Source organism: Camarhynchus parvulus, chromosome 13 (assembly GCF_901933205.1).
Source record: "Camarhynchus parvulus chromosome 13, STF_HiC, whole genome shotgun sequence".
NCBI lineage: Eukaryota > Metazoa > Chordata > Aves > Passeriformes > Thraupidae > Camarhynchus > Camarhynchus parvulus.
Window position 1 is genome coordinate 8,965,944 of NC_044583.1, and position 26,041 is coordinate 8,991,984.

Here is a 26,041-nt window from a genome sequence, read left to right on the forward strand (position 1 = left end):
GAAGACTAACGTGGCAGTTGCACCACCTGGCACACCAGGAGCGGTGTACCGTACTTTTGGTGCACATAGACATGAATTGTGCCAACCGGATCTTACTGGGAAGCAGTCAATTCGCTCCCTGTTCGATAATGCCAGTGGCTCTGGCGTCCTGGAGCGGTGTGGTCTGTTGGTGTTTTCTCGGTGTGCCCGTCAGTCCCGCAGTGCCAGGGGCGGAGGCTGTCCCGAGTGTGCAGCGGGTCAGCCCCGCCCTGCCTCGGGTGTCCCCGCCACCCGCGTCGCCTGAGCGCCGCCATCGCCCCTGCCTGCCCTCGCCCCGTGACGTCACCTCTGAGGCCGGGGCGGCCATCTTTAGTGCGGGCACCGCCCTGTCAGAGAGGGGTGCGCTGAGCGCTCTGCCAGCGCGCCCCGCCCTTCTTCTGCCCTTACGCAAAATGGCGGCGACCGCTTCAGCGGCTGGAGGCGGGCGGTGCCGGCGCCTGCGCGCTGTGCGGGGCGGGCCCGTGGTGCCGGGCCTGCGGTGCCGGGGATGGCGGACGGCAGCGCGGGAGGGGAGCCCACATCGCCGGGGCCCCCCGCGGGGCTCTCGGCGTCCCAGCGCCGCGCAGAGCTGCGCCGCAGGAAGCTGCTCATGAACTCGGAGGAGCGGATCAACCGCATCATGGGCTTCCACCGGCCCGCGGCGGGCAAGGGTGAGCCCCGTGGCGGGGGCGGCGGGGCTGTGTGAGGGCTCCGGGGCTGCGGTGACGCCTCGGCCTCTCCGGCCATGACCGCTGCCCGCAGTTCCCGGTGAGCAGGGGCGGCTGGTTGCCCGCAGGGACAGGGCCGGCTGGCTCCCCGGTCCCTCGTAGGGATGCCTCAAGCAGCATGACCTGCCCTGCTCCGCCAGGGACCCGCCCATAAAATCCCTGTGCCCTCAGAAACGTCGGGACTCGAGCCCTAGATAGCGGGCATACAGGCTGTCGTTTCACTGCAAGTAGGTTTTTTTTTAGTTGAAGAAACGATGAGCTTCCCCCATGTTTTTAGTTAGTAGCTGCTGGGTTTCATAGCTGGCTTTTTATAGCAAAGTTATCTCACATTTGGATAGCGACATGGATGTTTGTGGTTGTTATGCAGAATTTTCTTACAGAACCATATCTTAGGTAGCTCAGTTATATCTCTCTGCATTCTTCAAATGGGCTGTCTTGTCGGGAAGGAGTTCTCAGAGTTTGGTTTAAAAGGATGCCCATGAGTGAATCGGTGTGACACTGAAAAGTACTCCTGAAGTGTTAGTTCTTGCTCTGTGCTAGGTCCAGACCGTTCTTGATTTGCCTTTTGTTCTCTGCCCTTGCTTCTGTCTCGGTAAGATGAGTCTTCAGTCTCGATACAGAGCAGCTGAACACTGCTCTGCCTCTGACAGTAGACAGGCAGCTAAAGTGCTTAAAGTCCTTCTGTTTGCTTATTTGTCAGGTGTTAGTGCTCTTCTGGTTGATTCACTTTCTGCAAATCTTTGTCTTTTTTTTTAACGTCAGTCCATGTATTTGGATCTTTCTGCTTGTGTGTGCAGTGCTATTGCTTAAGGAAGTTCAGTGTTTTAACATCTTCATTGCTTCAACTTCTGACCTGCATTGCACAGCTTTTATATCTTGTGTCTGCTCTATGAAGAGTGCCCTCTTTAATTGTGAGTCTGTCTTTTCTCTTGGGAAGCAGAGACCCAGGATCCTCACCCAGTACAGCTGAAGTGTTGTTTATGTACACAGCATGCATAACTCTGTTTTTATTTTTCTTCCTTAGATGATGAAAGTCACACAGAATTAAAGCTTCAGCACGAGCAAGATAAATCAAACTCCCTTCCCATTCCTTCAGTTTCCAAGCGGGTTGTGCTTGGTGATTCCATGTGCAATGTGACAGGCTCGACCGACCACGCAGGCAGCATGGCAGAGCTCAGAGGGGACAAGGACTTGTTTGCTAAAGCCCCAGAGCTGGTCACCGAGGGGACAGGCGAGCTCCGGCAGCGTCACAGGGGAGAGCTGCCCTCCGAGGCTGCAGCACGGCCACCCAGACACGGCTTGGAGCAGTACCTGTCCAGGTTTGATGAGGCTCTGAAGCTGAGGAACCAGCTGATGAGCGAGAAGCCGAGCCAGGAGAACGGGAGCGCGGCGGAGGAGTTTGACTCTTTCCGCATTTTCAGATTGGTGGGGTGTGCTCTGCTCGCCGTCGCAGTCAGGGCTTTTGTGTGCAAGTACCTGGTGAGTTCAGGGACACCGTCCTGCTGGGGTGTGCTGCTTGCTACACATTCTTGGGAAATATCTGGGCCTGATTGGTAATGACCAAGTTGGGAATTTCAAGCACTCTTTACATTTCCAAAAATTGTATAAAACCTAAAAAAAATCACTGAATTCTATGAGATTAATCTGCTACCAGCATAGCCACTGTGTAACCACTGAGAGCAGCACATTTGGTCTGCTGTGGTGCAGGAGCAGATGCACTGGAATAGTTGTTGCAGCTTAAATCCCCTGCAAGTTTATTCCCATCTTGGTGAGCATATGAGTCAGCTGCTCCTCTAGTTCAGGGTCTACAAAAGAATAATAGAGTAAGAATGGAGTTCTCATCTCTGGAAGTGTCCAAGGCCAGGCTGGATGGAGCTTGAAACAACCTGATCTTGTGGAAAATATCCCTGCCCATGGGATTGGAATGAGATGTGTTTTCAGGTCACTTTCAACCCAAATAATTCTATGATTGTAAGAATAATAGTTGTGCCAAGATAAGTAGATCCTACTCATTTTTAGCCTGGGAAAGGCAGTTCCTCAGTATTCCCAGTGCCAGCCAGAGCAACAGCACAGAGGTGTGATGCAGGTACAGCCGTCCAGCTCCTGCATCCCTGGGCTCAGTTTTACACATTGGGCTCAGTTTTACACCCTGTTGTTCTCTTCTGCCATTTCAATTCTTTAGGCTCAAAGAATAGAGGGCAGAACCTTATTTTTGGCATGTAACTTGTCCACTTAGATTTGTAGTGTTCAAGAACAATGTTGCTCTGTTCCACAAATTAATTTTTACCTACTAATTTTTTTCTATGCTTTGGAAGCATTAAATCTTTGTGTTTCTTAGCTATTCTGACCAAGTTAATTTTTATATATTCTTTTCTGTTCCTTCAGTCGATATTTGCACCATTTCTTACTCTACAACTTGCTTACATGGGGCTGTCCAAGTACTTTCCAAAGGTAATTTTTTTCCAGAATTAGATTAATTTGAAGTGTTTTCAATTTAAACTTGTGTTTAGATTGTATTGTTTTAGGAGCAATGCATGTGAAGTATTCTTCCCTTGTTTTAAACTGTAGAGTTAAATGCTGATAGTGTATACTAGTTTTTAATCTTTCCAGATTTAGTCCAGGATCTTTTTTAAAGTTGCAGTGAAAACATGGACTAGCAGCTTGTGTAGCTGTAGCCTAATTAAAAGTGTTTGACCAGGAAATCCAGGTAGTTCTTTCATGTCTTCAGGAAACTTGCTTTTCTTCTAGACCATGCTCTTCCCTGGTTATTATTTGCTTTGCTGAGCAGCTGTTCTGCATATAATATCTGCATGAAATCTGGGAGAGTGTTTGCTAAAAAAATGAGGCAGAATGTTGAGTTTTAAGGGCTCTGCATTCCACTGCTGGTTTTGATTTGAATGGCAGCTTGAAATGAGACATTTATCTGTGTGTGAAACTTGCTGCTTATTAGCAAGATTTGCTATACTACTTGCTTTATATATTTACAACTGGTAATTGTTCCTGAAGCATTTGTTAGGTTGATGATTTTGTCAGGTCTGTGGGGCAGAGTGGGATTGAATGATGTTCAATCCATAGTTAAAAGGGAAAATTTGCATTTTAAAAGGAATAATAGATTACTTGTAGAAAATCAGAAGATATCAGCAGTTGTTTTGTAGTTAAGTATATCATAATAGTCATTCTAAGCTGATGTGTCACAACACAAAACAGTAAGATTAGCCTTAGATTTGCACCAGCTTATCTGCTACATCATCTTGATCTTGTTTCTGGTGTACTTAAAATCCACTCTTCAGTTTCAGAATTCAAGAGGTGGCTCCTTTCCACAGCTTGCTTTTACTGCAGTTAGATGTGGGTGGGTGAGGTCAATCCCTTCGTTAACCTACATTTTTCTCCCATGAAACACAGAAATATTCTTGAAAGCCTAATTTAGATTGGATTAAATTAAAATATCCAGCAAGTATCATCAAGTTACTAGAATTTTCAGTCACTGTCACCTTTTCCTGCCTGTCAGACTTGCATTGTTGGGATTCCTCATCTTAAGGATGGAACAGCTTTCAGAAGGTTTTGGAGCATTTCTGAGTTCAGAGGATAAAACTGCCAAATTAAGTTGTTCTAAAACAGAAACAGTTGGTTTTCAACTCTAAATAATTTTACTGTTAGAAAACCTAACGGTATTTATGGGGTTTTGAGCAACCTGGTCTAGTGGAAGGAGTTTCTGCCCATAGCAGAGGTTGGAAGGAAATGAGCATTAAGGTCCCATCCAACTCAAACCATTCTGGGATTCTGGATTTTTGCTGAATAGTGTGATGAGATTAATCCAGTTCTGACAGTGGAGAAGCCAGGCTTGGCTCCTTACACCTAGATTTCCCTTCTCTGGGAGTGTTCCCACTCATGCAGGGGCAGCTACCCAGCCTCACATCTCAGCCTGCTGGGAGGAGTAGTGTGAAGGAGGCAGAATATCAGGATGAATTTGATCTGCTGTTAGCCAGCCTCTCACTGGTAGATCCATCACAGCAGGAATCTGTGTCTGGGATAAGGGCTGTGACTCTGGAGCCTGTCTGGACAGAATCCATTCAAACCTGCTGCTCCTACCAACTGATTTGGAACGTGTGAAAGTGGCACAACATTGGTGACACATAAAGCAGAATTGGATTAGGAGAACTAATACTGCTACTGGTTTTTCTTTCCCTTCTAGTGTGAGAAGAAGGTGAAAACGACAGTACTGACTGCTGCTCTTCTCCTCTCTGGAATCCCTGCAGAAGTGATCAGTCGCTCCATGGACACCTACAGCAAAATGGGAGATGTTTTCACAGACCTTTGTGTCTATTTCTTTACTTTTATCTTTTGCCATGAACTTACTTTGGTTTTTGGCTCTGAAGCACCATGACGGCTGTAGAATTCCACACAGTAGCTACACTAAAGCTTTCTGGACTGTGTTCCTTTTAACATTTGACTGTGCAGGCAGGTCTAAACCTTCATTAAAATTCTTAGCTTTGGAATGCTTGAAAGGGACCTTAAATCCAGTAATTTTGGGAAAGGGAGAGCAGGGTCCCTCACTGCCAGTTGTGTTGGTTCAGTTTATTTAAATACTGTGTCTGCATATTACAAATGTGAAGGTTAGGATGCAAGTGACAGTGGATGATTTATTTGTTTTAGTTAGATGATGCCCTTCTCAGCCTCCTTCATAAACATTTACAAAGCTGCCTTTGTTCTTTTCAGTGAGAACAGGAAGAGAATTCCCTTCAGCAGAACCATATATATGTGTATATCCTGTATGACTATAGCTAACAAGACCTGCTCATTTTGTGGTGCTCCCATGTTTTAAAGAAAGCTCTAAAGAAAAGAAATCCCTGTATTCTCTTCACGTGTTCGAGTTCAGAATGTTGAACCAAGTAGCTGCCTCTGGAGAATGTTGGTGAAACTTGCCACTTTGTTGTCCTTATCCTTGCCTTGCCATTCATTACTTGTTGTGATTGTGATTAATTTAATTTGATGATTGTTGTGAAAAAGAGCTAGGCAAAACCAACAGCAAGAAGGTCCTGGTGCTTACAAAGGTCATTAATCAAAAAGTAAGAAGAAAGAGAACTAATCACATCGTTCATGAGTTTCCAGCAACCTAATCCTAGTGCAGCTCACACCTGTCCGTTTTGATACTTTTTTTTTATATTAACAGTTATCTCATGAGAATTTTACATATTGGCACCCAACCTGCAGTATCAAATGTTTGCTCTAGTGTTTATAAAACTTACAAGAGAAACAGTTTTGTTTTCAAAAAAAAACCCCTTTGTTTTGTCTTAGAAATTTTGCACAGTGGGAGGAAGTGTCATTCCAAATAGTCAAACACTGATAAATCTCTGAAAATCTCTATTGAAGCTAAATTTGGTAGTGTTTTCAGCTTGTAGTTTTCTATTTAAAATCTGGACTTTCAGGTAGTATAGGCTGTTGCCTATTTTTAGCATAGTAACCACATATTTAACTTGGTATTTTCCTGCAGAGGTTTTTTTAGGGAGCAGATGTGTTTAACTGTACCTCTCTAAATGGCCCAGCTTTCAGCTGATTATTCTCTCTTAATGCTTCCTCCTGTAATTTTAGTGATGCATTTCTGACTTTTAAATGAGATAGATGTTTGTGGCCTCAATACAAGAGCTTTATGTTTTGATTTGACCATTTTCATGGTTTTTTTTAACTGGTTCTGTTACGGTGAGTATTATATTACAGATGTACAGGGCTGGGTTGCAGAAAGTTCTGACTTAGGTCTATTAGCACAGATATTGATTCAGCAGATTTAAATTTATTTATATTAGATAGTCATTTCAGAAAATTGAAATTACAGTAATTTAAGATAAGGTTGAGATATGTAAATAATGAGTTTGCTCAAAAATTACTTGTGCTGATTCTCTATTTATATGCCCAAATGTAGTACAAATAAATTGGAAAAAATCCCTATACCAGTACCTGCAAAAAGCTATGAATTTTTAATGCTTACCATTAATCAGGTAAATAGCCTTGCATGGGTAGAGCACCAGGAGGGATGCTAAGAAATCGAAGAAATCTCGATGAAGAAATGCCGATCAAGAAACGACCTTTGACCAAGAAACCAATTTCTTTTATTCCTTTTTAACGTACCTCTGTTGTTGTACATAGTCCTGTTTCATGTTTGTTGCCGATGTTTTCTATTAAAAGCCTGTTTGTTACCCGCTTCCTCGGCGCTGTGTGCGGCCGGCCCGGGCCGGGCTCGGTTCCCGGCCCCGCTGCGCCCTCCGCCCGCCGGGGGGCGCTGGAGCGGGGCGCGGCCCGGAAGGGGCGGCGCTCCCCGCCGGGCTCTCGCGGTGCGGGCGCGGAATGGCCGCCGCCGTGTAGCGGGAGCGCCGCCGCCATGGGCCGCGAGTCCAGGTGAGGGAGCGGCGCCGCTGCCTCACCCGCTCGGGATCGCGGCGCGCTCGGGGGTGGTGGCGCGGTGAGGCGGCCGTGAGGGGAATAAAGGGTGCCGCGGGCTCTCCCGGCCGGCTCTCGCGGGCGCGCTGAGGCCGCCGCGGCAGGGCCCGGGCCTGGAGCCGGCCCTAAGGGCAGGGCCGGGCACTCGAGCCTCCGGCCGGGGCCGAGGATCCCCACGCTGGGTGGGTCCGAGTTGCCGGGGCTCACCGGCACCGAGCCCGGGCTCCCGGAGCACCTCCGGCCTTCTCGGGCTTGTTCCGAAATGTCGTAATTAGCCACGTAGGGGGGTTAGCTTGGTTTAGATGCTTTTGCTTGTGCCTTTTGTGTTTATGAACTATGTATATTTTACCCTCTCCCAGCTGATGTAAAGACCCGATTGGGGTTGTAACCAGCTCAGCAGTAACGTGCCCTTGTGCTGCTTGTGTCTCGGGCCGAAGCTGTGCTCCAGAGGATACGGAGCTGCTCACACCTATCAGGCTTTAAACCACTTCCACGGTTTAAATTTGCTCCTGCTCTCAGGCATATGCCTCTGTCTCGTAGTTTAATCAGATTTTTATACTAAAGCTGATATGACAGTCCCCACATACAGTTGTACTACACTGTAACAGCTCCAGGTCTCCACCGAGGGAGACAGATAACTTGAAATTTTAACAACCACCTTAAGCTCAAAGTAGTGATCTAGTGCAGAGCTGGGCACTCCCACAGGTCTATCTAAATTAGTTCCAGATGAGCTGGGGCAGCAGTGGGTGGTACAGGGCACCCTTAGAGCCTCCTATATTGAAAGCCAAGCTCTGGTGCTCCAGCCAACAGGACTCAGTTGCTTGTCACCGTGTAGCTTCTCGGCTGAAAATGACAGGGTTCGTCTGTTTGGGCTAAAAATAATGTTAAAAGTGGGTTTAAAGTTTTAAAAGTGAAGAAATGGTAAGAGGGTGAGAGTGAACGGTGGGTGGAGATGGGTAGGGGCTGCATGTGCTGGGGTTGGTGTGAGGAAATGTTCCTCCCACTGGGGCTTCTGCAATCTGAAATCATCTTTTTGGCTTTATTGCACACTATAGAGGAAAAAAAATTAAAAACAAAAATAGTTCTCTAAAACGAAAAGGTTAGAAAGAGAGGAAGTATAAACCAGATCCCATGGCATTTTGTGATGGAGATGGAAAAGAAATTAAAAATCTCAATGCTGACAAATGTTCTTTGCAGTCAGTTATCCTGCTGATAGGCAGGATGTGGGTGTGTGCTACTGTACTAACTCCAAGTGCATGTGCTGCCTAAATGTACAACATAACATAGACTAGATATAATTATACTGCTGTTTTTAGAGCTGAACTATTTTAGTACTACCATTGAAGTGAAACAGGGAGTGGGGGACTTAAAGTCTTGCCTTCTCTGCTCCTTCCTTCTTCTCAAGCATGACTACTGGGCTTGTCAGGAGAAAGGGTCTGTGGGTCCTGAGCCACAGGAGAGTGAACAAAGGAATTATTCTGGCATGGTGTCTGAAAATCTGGGACTGGGGGATGAGGAGATGGTCACAGTCAAGGTCCCTCTGTGACTTCTGCACTCAGTTGAAGAGTTTCCTAGGAAATTCCTGGCCCTGCTCTGCCCCACAGTGTGGTTGGGATAGGAGCATTAATGAGGGGAGGGAAGGAGACACCTGTCTCCATCACACCCCTCAAGCCTTGCTGACTTCTGACAGCTTCTGTTGTGATGTTTGAAATTAAAGAATTTCTGTTGATGTCAGCATGGTAAAGGCATTGACCACGGTGTCACTTCCTCAGGGGTTTATGTTTCTTTAATTCCACTCCGACAGCTTTCCCATTGAGCACAGCTATAGTTCACCTACCTTACATGGGTAAATATTTATTGTATAAAAAGCAACAAAGAGCAGTTTTGTTTGCTTGACAGATTTTGGGATAGCTTCAAAGAGCCTTCAGCTTTTTCTATATATAAAATGGAAATCCGTGGATTTCTGAAAAGGAAATTGTTCTTGATGTTCTGGTGTTCTCATGGTGTGCTTATAATAGTACTCTAAAATTTAAAGAAAATAGTGACCAAATAATCCTTCTAATTTCAGCGTCACTAGGACTGTATATGCATGTTTTGTATATTCTACATAGAGTATGTGATTAATCAGTTTGGCAAGAGGATTGCAACAGTTTAGACATTTAAAAAGTCAGAGAAATTCAGGTGATTTTTTTTGGTTTACATGGTGGTGGTGCTCACACTCTGTGCCACGCAGGCATTACCGGAAGCGCTCTGCGTCCCGGGGCCGCTCCGGGAGCCGCTCCAGGAGCCGCTCCCCGTCGGACAAGAGGAAACGCGAGGACAGGCGCTCCAGGAGCCGCGAGCGGGACCGCAGGCGGGACAGGTCGCGCAGCAGGGACAAGAGAAGGTCACGCTCGAGGGACAGGAAGCGTCAAAGGTACGGCATCAGCTCCAGTCAGAGTACCTGAAAGTGCCTGTCCGCTGAACGTTGGTGTTCTCCCACTCCTGTTAGTTACACGATGGATTTCACTATGCTTAAGGCTTTTTGCTTATTAAATGCTTGCTGGTGCTGGAGTTTCTAAGTTCTTTGTGGCCTGTGGGAACCCAGGAAATTCCTCTAGCTGCCCTGGAGGGCTTGAGACCCTGCCCAGGGGGCTCAGAGACCTTGGCACAGAACCCAAGACACCTGTGCCTTTGATTTAGCCCTTAGAAAAAACAATTACCAACCTTTATATGAAGAATTACAAGCCACAAAAGTTTAAGTAGAATGATAGTGAATTTATCACAAGGTAAAAAATAGATTTTTTGAGGTTTTTAGAATGGAGGTTCAGGGCGTAAGATGGAAGAATCTGTGCGTGTCCAGCCTTTCTCCTTCTTCTTCTTGGCCTCCATCTTCTGCCGTGATGGCGGCACTTTTAGATTGGTTTAGAGTAGAATCTCACTGTCTAACATGATAGGTATTAGAAAGTAATTGTAAATATTATATACGTAGTTTTTAGTATAAAAAGATAACACCACCCCAGGGGAGGCAGAGTGCCTCTGACTGTCTTGCTGAGTGGACCTCAGCAGGTCAGGAGAAAGAATTTTATAGCTAAGATACAATAAACAACCTTGAGACCTAGAAATGAAGACCTCTGACTCCTTCTTCATGTGCCAAGCTGAGGAAAGAGACTTTCTAACTTATCTTGAAGTCACTCTGACCAGCTAGAGACCCTGAGAGTGGTCTTGATGGTTGGTGGGTTCCTTTTACAACCTGTTCCTCAACGGAGGGCTAAAGTTATGCTATGAGCATGTCCTAAGTAAAGACAATTTTGTTGCATGTCAGACGTTCAAGGAGTAGAGAAAGGGAACGGAGCCGAGAGAGGAGACGGTCCCGGAGCCGAGAGAGGAGGCGCTCACGGAGCAGGAGTAGAGGGAGACGCTCTCGATCCTCCAGTCCAAGCAAGAACAGGAAAACAGAAAACAGGTATTCTTGTGTTCTTAGCTTTAGAATTGTGTGAAAGCTTGCTGCAGGTCATTGTCTTTTAACTATATCTTGATAAGGTTTTGTTTTCAGATGTAACTGAAAACAGCATATAGTCAGGCTCTGCTGTAAAATGAGTGGGAAGTCTGTAAATGATAACATGACATGGAAAGATTGTCTTGGAAGCAGTGTGTTTTGTAGTGCTTGAAAATATAAGAGGATGGTTATAGTTCTGTTTCTGTCCATCATATGTGTATCCTCCCCCTGAGAAAAGCTGTAATGTTCTAAGAAACCTTTGATCTCACCTTTCAGATCAAGATCTAAAGAAAAGACAGATGGTGTGGACATTTCCAAAGAAAAGAAAAAGGACAAAGATGACAAAGAGGAAGAGAAAGACAAAGATGCTACCACAAATGCTGTGGCCACTGAGGTAGAGGCTTCTAACACTTGTCAATTTAAAAGATAAAGAATTTAAACCAGGAAGTTTGTGGATGTCCACAGCTTCTACAGCTTGCTCACTCAATGGTTACATTTGTTTCAAGAAGCATAAATAAATCCAATGGCCATTAATTTTCACTTTTTGGTTGGTTTTTGTCATAGAATTTTGATCAGAATAAACTAGAGGAAGAAATGAGAAAACGAAAAGAAAGAGTGGAGAAATGGAGGGAAGAACAACGCAAGAAGGCAATGGAAAACATAGGAGAGCTAAAAAAAGAAATTGAAGAGATGAAACAGGGGAAAAAATGGAGTTTAGAAGATGATGATGGTATTTAAACTCTTTATAAATAACAGAATACTTCTGTTCCTAGTAATATTTTTATTTCAGTATCTTTAAAGCATCTAATTACTCTTCAGAATGTAAATCGTAAAATAAAAAAGCCTAAATCTGGTCATGGTGTCAGATGGCTTAAGATAGATTTTTGATAAACCAACTGGAGAGATCTGTATGAGGAAAAATTATATAGTAATATAATGGGCTGTAGTTATTTGGGTGGACAATAATTTGACACATGTAAGGATTTCTGTCTTTCCCTGTCTTTCATTCCGATTTTTTTCACTTTTTTTAGATGATGAAGAGGAAACTGCAGAAGGAGAAAAAGAAGGCAATGAGGTTGAAGATGAGGAGTTAGATCCTTTAGATGCTTATATGGAAGAAGTAAAAGAAGAGGTCAAGAAGTTCAATATGAGAAGTGTGAAAGGTGGAGGTGGGAGTGAAAAGGTAAAATCATTTGTTAAAGATTTCTTGCTTTTAAAAGATGGAGATGACTTTATGTTTTAATAGCAAAATGGCTTGGGAAAAATAGGGGAAAGTGCAAAAAAGCACAAATTATATGCACTCAATCCATGTTTGCTTTAACTGTCATTTCCTAGTTTTTTACGAAACTGTTTATCAAGCATTATTCTGATAAAATTTCACTAAGGGAAGTAGGAAATAAATTGCTCAGCATAATGTATCCAGAAGTACAAATATTCTGTATGTTTTTTACAGGATGGGTTTTGTTTTATACAATAGCGCATTCATGTTTTTAAACGTTTTTTATAGAAAACTGGACCAACTGTTACCAAGGTGGTAACTGTGGTGACAACCAAAAAGGCATCTGCTGAGTCAGAAAAGAAGAAAGGGGAACTCATGGAGAATGACCAAGATGCAATGGAGGTAATGGAACTGTTTTGTATTTCTCTTGTGAACAGGTAAAGTGCCTATTCTTGCTTCCTGTGGTTGTGTGTGGTGTTTGGCCTGAAGAGCTGTGAAGGGTGTGGGCATTTTGCTGCTCAGGAGGCTGTGGAGGGTCAGCCTTGTCTGAGTCACATACTCAACACGCTGCAGGCCCTGGAGCTCAGCCACTTCAGGCTGTGCTCTGTGGCTGCAGTTCCAGTGCTAGTGGTGCTCCTTCAAAGCTGAGCTGGGGACATCAGTCAGAGCTGTGACTGCAGTGTGACACCAATCCTCTGGCTAGCTGCTTTCTCTTCATTTCCTCTTACTGTTTCTTTGGTGTGGCAGTGATTAGTTCTGAATGACGGGGCTGGTAGCTGGCATTGGTAAAGCTGTGAAAGTAACACAGAACATAGTGAGAGTGAAGGTTTGGGAGAAATATGAAAGCATTAGGGGAAAGAACAATTGGGACTCAGAAGTTAAGAGCAGGTCTTCAGTTTCATCTCTAATACAGTAAGAAGTACCTGTTGCTTCTGAATAGTTTTGCTATAAATTAAAAAAGCCAAACACCTTCATAATTCATTAATCCTAATGTACACAAAAATTGTGATCTCTGCAGTATTCCTCAGAAGAGGAGGAAGTTGACCTTCAGACTGCCCTGACTGGCTATCAGACCAAGCAGAGAAAGCTGCTAGAACCAGTGGATCATGGAAAGATAGAATATGAACCTTTCAGGAAAAACTTCTATGTTGAAGTTCCAGAACTAGCTAAAATGACTCAAGAAGGTAAAGACAAATACAACCAGAACACCTTGGGTACTATTGAAGAAAAGAATGGTGGATTTCAGTGTGCTCTGGAACAGCAAATGCTTTGCAATGTAAAAAGCATTTGGAGCAACTTGCTATAGAAAAATGTTAAATTGGGTGCATCTCTATTGTGATAACTTACTATAATTATATATGAGGCTTTGGTTGGAAAATTAAGCTGAGTCCTTTCAATCTAACTCCTGTGTTTATGTGTAACAAGCAAAAAGCTGTTTTTCTGGTAGTGATAAACGTAGTATTTCATGTTAAGGGACAAAGCAAGAATTTTTTGATCAGGGTAGTAGAGAAGTGTCAAGTTTGACTCTGTTAAAAGATAAACTCTATTTCAGAGGTCAATGTGTACAGGCTGGAGCTGGAGGGAATTACAGTCAAGGGAAAAGGCTGTCCCAAACCAATAAAAACCTGGGTACAATGTGGTATTTCCATGAAGATTCTCACTGCCCTCAAAAAGTAAGCAAGCACTTTATGAACTGTATCATCCTTGATTTTGCTCACTGTGTTCTGTCCTATGTCCTTGAGAAGGACCTTTTACTTTGCTCCATAATGAATGCCACATGTCCATGTAAATGTTACATTTATAATCATCAGAATGTTTAGCACTCTGTGTTGAATTATTGTTATTAATTGTTCTCTGCCATTTGTATCATGCTTTTGCTGCTCATTTTGATCTGTATTTTTTGAAGGGCACTGATATATATATATATATGTAAATACGAATATGTAAGGACATTTTAGCATAACTTCATGATTCACATCTGTCAAATTCTATTTTATTCTTAAAATTTTTTTTTTCCTTCTTGAAGACATGGCTATGAAAAGCCCACTCCAATTCAAACCCAGGCTATCCCAGCAATTATGAACGGACGGGATTTGATTGGCATTGCTAAAACAGGAAGTGGAAAAACTATTGCATTTCTGTTGCCTATGTTCAGACACATTATGGATCAGAGAGCATTAGAAGAAGGAGAAGGTCCCATAGGTAAACCAATTTTATTTTCAAAGTTACTATTTAAATAAATGTAACATCAAGTATACGCTCTAGATGGGATTTCAGTTCTTTGGTTGTAGGGAGAAGTGCTTACTAATGTCCATTGATAAGTAGTTTTTTTTTTTTTAGTTAAAGATCACTGTGCTCTTTAATGTTGTTTTGTGATTACTGTGCCATCTCATGTTGTTTCAGTAGCACTCCCATGTCCACGTATCTGGGAGACCTTCCTCCCTTGATTTTTACACTTGGACCAGATTTCCACGCCTTCCTCATAATGTCTCACTTATCTTTTCCTTGAAATTACATTCTTAAAAATACGAAGTAAATTGCTGCAAACATCATTACAAAAGATTAATTTCTATTGTGGAAAATACAACAGCTCTTATGTTGCAGTGTATGAGGAAACTGTTTTGCTTTTCAGCTGTCATTATGACACCTACACGTGAGTTGGCTTTGCAGATAACCAAGGAGTGCAAGAAATTCTCAAAGACACTTGGGCTTCGAGTTGTCTGTGTTTATGGAGGAACAGGAATCAGTGAACAGGTATGCAGAACACATGGCTGCCTTGTCAAAGAGTGCTTGGGCTTCATTAGTCAGTGTTTCTTTTGTAGCAAAGTTAGTTGCTTTTTCTTTTCCATTAATCCAGTACATTTGCAGTCTTCATTATGGATTTTCTCTGTGGGAATGGTAGTAGTGCAAAAAGCTTTGCATGTAACTAACCCTTAAACAATAATGATCCTGGAAAGTCTCAGGTATGATCCTAAAAATTTCAGACTGTTTGTCTTTATGTATGTACTGAGCATTAAATTAAAATTGAATTTTTAGTGGGATATAATAGTTTGAAAGTTATTAGGAAGCTGTATTCTTCTGAGAGTTCCCTTTAAGATAACAAAAGCCAGAAAATAGTAACTTTGCTTTATTGGATCTTGAAGTAATTTAGAGATTAATTTCAAGGTCTTCCAGATCTCCACCCCACCCATTTATGGAAACAACAGGAGTGACCATCTGTGGTGGAAGGTGGTGTATCTACTATCACTTGTTCCTCATGTAACACTGACATTTCTTACAGGCTCTTAAGCATATTGAAGACATCTCCTCATTAAAACTGCTCCAGGTGGTGGCAACTCAGACTGTCAGAGGTTACTCTTTTTCGAAGCAAAGTTCTCCAAAGACTTGAAGAAATTGCTAATGAAAATCTTTACATAATTCATGTTAGTAGAACAGATGTATTACAGAGTAGATGGTTTTCTTTTTTGCAAGGTGATATATGTTTAAAAAATCTGAAAGAAATCACTAAGCAAAAACTAATAGGTTGTTTGCTGTGTTTTGAAATCAGATAGCTGAACTCAAAAGAGGTGCTGAAATTATTGTTTGCACACCTGGACGTATGATTGACATGTTAGCAGCTAACAATGGTGAGTAGAAAACCTTTTCCTTTGGAGATTTTTTTTTACATTTGTTGTGTAATTCTAACAGATTCAAAAGATCATGTATTTTGATAAATGGTCTTATGGAATTTTCTTATATCTCTTCAGGCTGCACTATATAGCTATTGAGAGTATATAGCACTAATAATAGGTCTAAGAATATATTGATTTGACATTTTTGGGGAGGACAGGAAATACTACATTCTTGAAGAGTTTTTGAGAATGTTTATCATTGCTAAACTTGAAATGTGCTGCTCCTAATTTTTTAAGTTGGAGTCATTTAGATAAAGGTTATGTAACAATTGCTTGTCTGCCCCTTGATCCACACTAGAGTAGCTCAGCAGTTCCCTGCTTTACAAAAGCACCTGACTCTGCCTTTATCTGTTGGCTTTAAAAACAGACAAAGAAGCCCTCCCTTAATACCTGCTCAGAAGTAAAAGAACTGACCTTATATCAGATACTCAGATTGATTAAACTGAGCCACTGCAGCTTTAAGAGGTTTTGTCCTAGTGTAACCATTGCATGCTTATTAGATAAAGTTTTATTATTAAATTATTCCACATCAAAACCTCTACTAAACTGTTGACATTATTTAACTTCTGTGAAAAAAGTACCTTCAAGACATATAGAACTGGGCTTCCAAGACTTATATCGTCAAAGGTAGGTACATTAATGCTGTTCCCAAGTAATTTTACAAAGTTATTATTTGGGGATGAAAGTGTTAAGATGTTAAATAGATACGTAGATATAAGGAATACTTGCTCTGTTCCTTAATATTGAATTCTATATCTTAAAAAATGCAGCGCGTAATGTCTTAAATAATTTGAGGATTCAGCTACAATTTGCTGAAGCTTAGAGGACCAAATTCTTCTGTAGTTTGATAGGCACAAGTCTGAGTGATAGTTGTAGAAAATGTGACGAATCTTTCCCATTCAGAGAGCATTTGGCAGTGTCACTCCACAGTTGTGTGGAACTGAATGTGTTTATATTGTTTGAGAGTATGATTCTAAAATCCTTGAGTTAAATCCTTCTCATGAAGGGGAATCTCTTCACTGTTTGGGAAGGGTGCTAGTTATCCTGTCCATGATAATTTCAAAATGTTCACAGAAACACAACTTGCCTATTTTATTTCAACCTGTCCCAGAGTTTGGGGTGGTTCTTGATTTTTAAATTCAGTCGTGTTACTGGGTAGGTTTTAATCTTTATATAATAGTTATTTTTAAAAGACTGCTTACCCTGTTTTATGCCTATTATTAGCAGTGATCTAGAACTAGTATGGTTATCCTCATATAGTTATTCTTAATTCCAAGGAAGCATTACAGATTGTGTATAAAGGAATTTTCTGAGGCTGCAGCAGTTAGCACTGGGCTTTGCCTTCCACACATGCGCTGTAATCTCTAATATGTTCTTTTCTAGGTGCCGCTGTCAGATACTGGCTGATGTGGCTCCTTGCTTCAGCTCAGTCTTAGTTTTATGATGTGTTTTGGCGAGGGCAGTTTTCTGAATTTTACAGGTTCTTCTGGCCCTATGATGGTATGCAAGAGAAGAGTTTGACAAACTAAAAGGGCCTTGTGCATACTTACACATTTCCCAGAATGTATGTGTGATTAAAGTGTGAACATTAAAATTCACATTCAGTGAATTTTTTATAAAATTAATTAATGTCTTTGTTAGAAGATAGTGAGACTATATAACATTTAAAAAAATATTCCTAAGGGAAACTATATTTCCATTTGATTTTGTTTCCCATGTGTTTTTTCTTCTCCTTTCACAGGTCGGGTGACAAACCTCCGTAGAGTCACGTACGTTGTACTTGATGAAGCTGACAGAATGTTTGACATGGGGTTTGAGCCTCAGGTAATTCATGACATGAGAGGTGGTGCCAAAAGAGACTGTTTTTCCCATCAAGGGTTTTGCAATGCTACGTTATTGCTGCACTGCCAGAGGGTGTTCAAAAGGATGTGCTGCATATGGACAGCAGTTTAAGCTGACTCTAATATTTCTATTACTCTCCTATCTATGATCACATTATTATAACATCACATTATCCTCACATCTACTGGAAGATATCCATGCCCATGGCAAGGGCTTGGAACTGGAAGATCTTTTGAGTCCCTTCCAACCCAAACCATTCTGTGATTCTCTGTTTTGCTTTCAATAAGTTCCTATATAGCTTAGATTTTTCTCTAATACACAGTGTTTTACACACTCATTTTGAGTACTTGTGGTATCCCTGTGTAATTCCTTGATACAGGTGTTGTGTTAGTAGTTGTAGTCTGTTTATAAAGACTTTGATGTCTCTTGGCAAGAGATAAGAACAAAACATTGGAAATGCTGCTGGCTTGCTGAGAGCTTTGGACATCCAGGGCTCTTCCAGTTGTCATGGGCTGTACTGTTCTCCAAAACTAGGAAAATTCCTTTTATTTGTCTCTTGAGCTGTAGGGTTTCTGCTGCATTTCCTAGGATTTTTGCTGAGCTGCTGCCAGATTCCATATTGCCATGCAACTTCCTTCTGAATCCAGCAAGTTTTGGCGTCTTTCAGTGCCAGCAGCTTGGTGCCTAGAGGAAATCTGTAAAGAATGTTTTGTGGTCTGGGAGGTGCAGATACCACCTGACTTTAGAGATGACAGCTTTGTATGAGTGTGAAATGGAGTTGCAGCAGTTGGATGTTAACAGGGAACGTTCTCTCACCACAGGTCATGCGCATTGTAGACAACGTCAGGCCTGACCGTCAGACTGTCATGTTCTCTGCTACTTTCCCCAGAGCTATGGAGGCCCTGGCTCGCAGGATCCTCAGCAAACCCATAGAGGTGCAGGTTGGAGGCAGAAGTGTTGTCTGTTCTGATGTGGAGCAGCACGTGGTGAGTATGCTACATCTGCCTCGCTTATCTTCTCCTTTGCTTGCAAAGGATTGTTCCCAGCAATATTGAATATAAACCAATATACCCACAGAGCTTTTATTTTGAGAACTTTAGTGGCCTTATTAAAAATGAACTTAGAATAAATCAACACCTTAATATACAAATGCAGTGTGACTGTTCAAGTTGGTTTGTAGCACTAAGCTGAACAGCTGTTTTACCACTAGCTGTGGGAACAGCCTGAAAAACTCATCTCCTGTTCATGATTTTTACTTTTATACACTCTGGATTTGTTTAATGACTCAAGATACAAATTATACTCTTTTGTATGTCTTTTTCCAGATTGTCATAGAAGAGGAGAATAAATTTCTGAAGTTGCTGGAGCTACTGGGACATTATCAGGAGAAAGGATCTGTTATCATATTTGTAGATAAGCAAGAACACGCTGATGGATTGTTGAAAGATTTAATGAGGGCCTCTTATCCTTGCTTGTCTCTCCATGGAGGTAATCTGCAAATTTAAGGACTTATATTAACAACTCCCAACTAGAATGTTGGTATCCAGTAGTTAAAAATCACTTAAGTCCTGTATAGTACCAATTTTATACCTTCTTCATAAGCACGTTTTGCTTTGTAATTGGGGAGGATAATTGTCTCTTAATTTGAAATAGATATGATAGTTTTGTGTAATTACTCTTCAGTGTTCTCTGTGAGATGTCATCAGATGCCAAATCTTGTGTCTGTGCCAGAGGACTGTTACTTAGAGTTAACACCTCCCAGGGAATATTGCTGACTGCTCGTTATTGCCATTGGGGAGTATCACATGATATTTTTATTTGAGATTCCACAATAACAGCAGTTGTTGCTTTACTTTTTTTCTATCAAGTAGTAATAGAATGGAAGTAGCAAGAGGAGAAAAATCTCTTTACAATGCTGTCCATGTGTTTTAAGTGTATCTTAAAGCTTAGAGTATTTTTTGGAGTGTGTTATATAAAATCAGTAAGTACAAAATCATTGTTCAGCAGGAACGCAGCAATGGAAGAGGGAAAAATATTTTTGTTCTTCTGAGATTTCCGTTGCCTTTAGAGAATGGACAAAGCCTCCCAATGAGGTCTCAGCTGAAGTACAAAAGAGAAAATGATATTAAATGATTTTGAGGATCTTGGTATGGGGAAAACATCTTATGGTAGTTGAAAAATTAGAAGTTATTCTAAATAAGAGGTTATTTTGGCTAATGTATTTTGCCTTCAAAAGTGTGAAAGTGTTGAAGTTTTATTTGCTTGTGGTTTTGGTTGTTTGAAGTTTGAGGGTATTTTGACTTGTGTACAGATTCTTGTCACTTAAACAGAGCTTTATAATTAACTGATTTGTCTTGCAGGTATTGATCAGTATGACAGAGACAGCATCATTAATGACTTCAAGAATGGAACCTGCAAACTTCTGGTGGCCACGTCTGTAGCAGCAAGGGGCTTGGATGTGAAGCAGCTGATGCTGGTGGTCAATTACAGCTGTCCCAACCACTATGAGGATTATGTGCACCGAGCCGGCCGCACTGGGAGAGCTGGCAATAAAGTATGTACACTCATATACTTATACACTCACTTGGCAGGTGTGGTTAGTACTGGCATTTTCCCTGCTCTACTGTTTGATGAAGTTGTTCCAAAGGATAGCTACAGAGGGAGTAGTTTGTATTGTTGGTGGGAAGAGTGGTTTTAGTATGTTCTGAACTTCAGCAATTTGAAATTTGGAAGATACGTTTTCTTCTGATGTCTGAGTGTTCTTTTAAATCCCATTTGTGGCTGAAAGTTTGGGTGTTTTGCACTGTGGGAAATGTGCCCCACTAAATTGAAAAGATTTTAATTTTTCAAACTTTGACCCATGACAACACTGGTTGGAAGGAGAGATGCCAGTGTTTGCTATCTTTGGATGATTACGTCTGTATCAGCTTCCTGGGAAATCACATTATTCATTCTACACTTCCACTAAAAAAGAGTTATTGCACAACTGTTGTGGTTACTTTCATTGACTAGAAATCAGCATCTGTGCAAAGGTGCTTCAATAAATTTAGAGATGGTATCTTTAGACCCTTTTCCTAATTGTCTCTTAAATTAATTTTGACCAGGGGTATGCATATACATTCATTACTGAGGATCAGGCACGTTATGCTGGTGATATCATTAAGGCTTTGGAATTGTCTGGGAATCCAATTCCTCCTGATTTGGAGAAGCTCTGGGCTGACTTCAAAGACCAACAGAAGGCTGTAAGTAATTCTTTCTTCTGTAGGGGGCTTGGTCCAGCTTTAATGCCTGTGCATGCATGTGTGTCCAGTGTACATGCATGGGTCACCTCTCTGGGAACACGTGTGTGCTTGGCTCAGTGTGTCAGTGACCTCTAGATTGGGATCCTGAATGTCATTAAAGGACTGTTCTTGAGAATTTAAATATTGTCACTGGGTATGTAATAAATACCTATGGTATGAGAGGCACTTTGGCTTTTAACAAAATTCACATACAAGATAATGAATCCCTTTCACAGAACTTATATGATTATTTCTAGAGCTCTCACCATCAGAGGATCTCACTCATGCTGAGAAGAGTGACTTTGGAGTTTTTCTGATAGAAAAAATGGAGGGTTTTTATTTACTGCATTTGAAAAGCATTTAAAATGTATACATACAGAAAACTCCAATAGGGTACTGTCTCTGCTGAATTAACATAGGTTTTTTTAATTACATTTCATTGTGAAATGCAGCTTTTAAATTTGAAGCACTTTATGAATGTGGATTTGCTTTTTAAAGAATATCAAAATTATTTATATAATCTTAAAGTTATTTTATGACTATAAGAACTAGCATTTGAAACTTCTAAGTATGATAATGTTTCTGGTTTTGTTTTCAGGAGGGAAAGTTGATTAAAAAAAGCAGTGGATTCTCTGGCAAAGGTTTTAAATTCGATGAAACAGAACAGGCTTTGGCTAATGAAAGAAAGAAGCTACAAAAAGCAGCTCTTGGCTTGCAAGATTCAGATGATGAAGATACAGCTGTTGATGTAAGCACTTGGGAATAGGATTTAAGTTGCTTATGGATTTTCACAATACATTTGATTTTCTAACCCAGTAGGTTGCATAATACATTGCAGAGTGCATGGATTTCTATTACTCTGTGACCTTTGTTGCTGACTGCATGTATTCTTCAAATATACAGATACAGCTGTGAAGATCAAGATCTGGGAAGATTTTCAGTGTCTCTTTTTGACTTATTGGTATTTTACACTTAACGTGTGTAGTTACGTAAATGTCACATAAATTATTTGGGATATTAATCTTGCATAAATGAAATATGATCCTCAGTTGCAAACATATTTTTATTTGAAGTGTTTTAAAGACATTCATGGTAGCATTTTCTATTTTAAATCTTACTAAATTCCTTTCTTAATATTGGATAGATTCCTTTTTGGGACCTTGCAGGTAAACACTGTGTTCAGACCTTTTCCTGATTAGATCATCCTTTTGTTGAGCTGTAGTTTTAGGCAGGCTTCTACCATTTATACAAGATTAATTTCTTTAAGAACATGTAAACTAAATGCCCCTTAGTATTTCTTTATGATGACAAGATTATATAGTGGTAAATGCAGTGATCAAATAATTGTTCTTTTCTTTAGATTGATGAACAAATTGAAAGCATGTTCAATTCAAAGAAAAGAGTAAAAGACATGGCAGCACCAGGAACATCAAATGCTCCTACACCATCAGCTGGAAATGCAGAAAAATTGGAAATTGCTAAAAGATTGGCTTTGAGAATCAATGCCCAGAAGAATCTTGGAGCAGAGGCACAAGTCATGGTTCCCTTCCACTTTAAGGTCAGGCTCTTTACAGACCAATTCTACTCTTTTTTTAATAAAGGTTGTTCAGTTCTTTGTTCTGTGGTTGCCATTTGATTTAATGTTTCTGCACACTAGTAACACACTGCATTGTTTATCTAATTTAGGCTGGGCTAACTCACTTATATGGGATTTGTAAGTGAGCTGATTTGTTCATAAGACTTATTATAGAACTATAAATGCTTTGTCTGCCCTGGCAAGAGTTAATTCATTACTGATAACATTACACAATTAGTTGTGTCAGCTTTGGCAGAGTTGCAGAACATCTTTCTCTGCTGAAGCATGGGATGTACATGTGATGTACAATTTGTTTACATAGAGCATAATTGTTCTGGAATATCCAAAGATATTTTAAGCTGAAAATACAAAAGACCACTGAGATCTTTTGTTTGCAGGTGTGAAGGGAGTTGTTGAGAGGAAGGAAGGAAGGAAGAGCAGAAGTCTGGAGAATGTATTTGTTATGTAGACAATTACATTACATAGAGAGCTTTAATGAAACCCTTATTGGTTTATATAGGACTTTTTTTGGCTACCTTGTTCTCAGTATGGACCTGTGCTTTTACAGGATGTGATGCAGCAGGCTACAAATGCTATCCTGAGAGGAGGCACTATTCAAGCTCCTACTGTGTCTGCCAAGACCATTGCAGAGCAACTGGCTGAAAAAATCAATGCCAAGCTCAATTATGTACCCATAGAGAAGCAGGAGGAAGAGAAACAGGATGGAGGACAGAATGAATCCTTCAAGAGATATGAAGAAGAATTAGAGATCAATGACTTCCCACAGGCAAGTAACCATTTTGCTATAATAAAGTATAAATGACCATCATTCAACAAAGCCTCTCTTCATACTTACACAAGTAAAATACTATGTCTCTAATCTGATCATACCTAATGGAAATTGCTACATTAATTGTGATTACTTCTCAGGTTATATAAATGCAATGCTTTGGATTTATTCCAGACAGTATCTGAAAAACAAGTATTCGTTATCAGATAAAAATCTCTTCATCATCTACCCACTTCTCTAATACCCAAATCTCTGACACTGTCTGGTGTTTTTTGCAAAGGCTTTAATGCCATGACTGATACAACTCTTTGCCCTTTTTGTAGTACCTGAGTATTTCTGCCATTCAGAATATTGCTGCTCAGATCTAACTCATCTATTATTTTGAGGATTTATATTTCACAGTATCAAGTACAAATTCCCTGTATTTATCTTTGAGGTTCTGCCCATGGTGGCAGAACTAAAGGATTGCCATTTTGTGTGGTACCTTTCTCCTTGTTGATCCTCTCATACCCTTCACCTTGCAGACTGCCAGATGGAAAGTTACCTCCAAAGAAGCACTGCAGAGAATCAGTGAATATTCTGAAGCTGCCATTACAATCAGGGGAACTTACTTTCCTCCAGGCAAAGAACCCAAGGAAGGAGAACGAAAGATTTATTTGGCTATAGAAAGTATGTATTCTTTTTATAAATGTTTCTATTAAAGCTGTGAGTCTAGTTTTGTAATTAGACGTGGAATTTCTGTAGTCAGTGTTTGAACACTTGAGTTACAGACTCACTGCAGTTACTTTGCAATTACTGAAAAACACTTGTTTGTCTTTATATACTTACCAAATGATCCATGGGGATCACAGAGAGGCTTCTCCTCACCTGCCACAGAACAACAGCTAATGTATGAAATCAGTTTGGAGGAGAGGAGGAACAATTAGCACAAAGAGGTCTGTGCCAGTGTGAAATAAGGAAGAAAATAGAATTCTGTTTAGGCTGTTAAAGGTATAAGAAATTGCATCAACTACTACAACAAAAAACTTGGCAAATATCATGATGGTTGAGTTTTTCTCAAGAAACCTCAAATCCTACATATTTCTGAACAGTATCATTTATGACTGGAGTATCTTCCTTAAAAGAGAGCGCAGTCAAGCTTTGGAATTCTGTGTAATACAGTGTTCTTCACCAAATAACTCAGGATATTCAGCAAATTTTACTGTGCTTCTGAAAGTAGACACCAGTTTTTATGCTGTAGGCTTCATATACAGAAAGTGTTTAAGATTATAATACATATTTTTATCTTCAGGTGCCAATGAACTTGCTGTACAGAAAGCAAAGGCAGAAATCACACGACTTATAAAAGAGGAGCTCATCAGATTGGTGAGTGCAGTATCCAGAATGCAGAGGGAAAATGCCTTAATGTATACTCTGTGAGATTGACTTGTGCAAATGTTGATGCTCTGGCATAAGATTTAATTAATATCAGGGACTGGGACCTATAGATCTCAAAAACACTGAACAGCCTAAAAATCCATGGCCCTGGTTAATCAGCCAGAACACGGCTGCTATCAGCCAGCAGATGGAGATAACACATTGACAGAGCTTTCTTGGTGAAGACCCCTCAAAGAGTTGGGTCCCAATAAATTTCCTAATTTCAACACCATCAGGCAGGGGAGAGGATTATTCCCCTCATTTTGATATTTTATACGTGTTGAGAGATCTGGTTTGCTGTCGCTTTACAACATAGCCAGCTAATAACCTAGTGGGGTTTTACTGCAGTTCATTTATCCATCTTCACTTTTAACTGGGCTTATCCTCTTCTTTATTTGCAGCAAAATTCTTACCAACCAACCAACAAAGGAAGATACAAGGTTCTATGAGCATTTGGAGTTATTTGTTTGCTCACAGCTGGTGCGTGAAACTTTGTGGCTTCTGTTGTTTTTGCTGTTTACACTGCTTATTGTAAATTAAGAAAATTTTTTATTTCATCTTGCGGACATTTTTTTAACAGAAAATTGATACTTGCTGAAGCATCTTAATTCTCTCCACTAAAGTTATCAGTCTTAAAGCCAGACCAGTTTTGGTGGAACATGATTTAATTTGAAAGTGCAGTTTATACACTTTTCATCATAAAGAATATGAAATAAACTGACTTTTTTTTTGACAGACAGTATACTGTTAAGTAAAATGAAAGTGTTGGGATTTGTGTTGGAAATTGTTAGAATGTACCTGCTTCATATTGTTGAAATGGTTCACACATCAGTTTCTACTGGAAAAATTCTAAAACACCAAAATAAAGACAGGATTTTTCTCCTGATCCATAGCATCTCTCTGGCTGGTTTCACACACATTCATTCCCTGTACAAATGTCCCCTAAGGTCAGAGAGTCTTGCATTGATCAGAGTAGAGAATTTTATCCCTCTCATGTCCCCATTTTTCTTTATTATCCAGGTAATAGATAACTCTTTGGGGTTGTTGTAAAGTGAAATGTTTTGTAGTATGACAATAGTTTTCCTGTTTTTTCCTTAAGATGAGAATTTTAGGATTTGATTTTTTTCCCCTCTTTTGGTGACATAAGAATGAAAGCTGGTTTTAGTTTAAAAAGGAATTTGCAGAAAAAGAGAAACCTCTTTTGTAATGAAATAAAACTTTGTCACTCTTTTATATTGTTCTTATATATACATTTAATGTGATTATTCCCTCAGGATTGTCATCTTTATTACTGTTAGGACATGGCTTTAAGTAAAAATGTATAATGATATTTATGAATTAATTCCACAAATAGTATCATTGCAGTCAATAAGCTACTGGGCAGGCAAGACCAATGTTTTCAAGCTCTCATCCCCATAACCAGTAGGATTCATGAGGGACTCTACTCCTAAGCAATTAACTTCTATCTCCTTGTCTGGAGCCAAAGCAGTAGCAATTTCAATTGTTTCATCCTAGCAGCTGCAAGACTTTCAAGATGATGACTTTCAAAAGGACTTTCATAGAAAGCTTTTCTTACCTGACACACTGAGA

The 26,041-nt window shown here is 40.7% G+C and overlaps 2 protein-coding genes across 2 annotated transcripts; both read left to right on the forward strand.

The window, feature by feature from the left end:
* The first annotated feature begins 495 nt into the window (after positions 1–495).
* On the forward strand, positions 496–6,942 carry CAMLG (calcium modulating ligand). The gene is made up of 4 exons (XM_030957696.1): positions 496–689; positions 1,771–2,225; positions 3,132–3,197; positions 4,939–6,942. The coding sequence occupies exons 1-4, from the start codon at positions 527–529 to the stop codon at positions 5,128–5,130; spliced, it is 876 nt and encodes a 291-aa protein (XP_030813556.1). The 5' UTR covers positions 496–526; the 3' UTR covers positions 5,131–6,942.
* Positions 6,943–7,043: 101 nt separating this feature from the next.
* On the forward strand, positions 7,044–25,184 carry DDX46 (DEAD-box helicase 46). Its single transcript, XM_030957384.1, has 23 exons — positions 7,044–7,136; positions 9,412–9,594; positions 10,483–10,623; positions 10,933–11,050; positions 11,221–11,386; positions 11,688–11,839; positions 12,164–12,277; positions 12,894–13,059; positions 13,428–13,548; positions 13,902–14,077; positions 14,508–14,629; positions 15,423–15,501; positions 17,288–17,370; positions 18,210–18,374; positions 18,714–18,876; positions 19,749–19,942; positions 20,493–20,630; positions 21,268–21,417; positions 22,030–22,227; positions 22,814–23,032; positions 23,560–23,704; positions 24,327–24,400; positions 24,853–25,184. The coding sequence occupies exons 1-23, from the start codon at positions 7,120–7,122 to the stop codon at positions 24,898–24,900; spliced, it is 3,132 nt and encodes a 1,043-aa protein (XP_030813244.1). The 5' UTR covers positions 7,044–7,119; the 3' UTR covers positions 24,901–25,184.
* Positions 25,185–26,041: the final 857 nt, after the last annotated feature.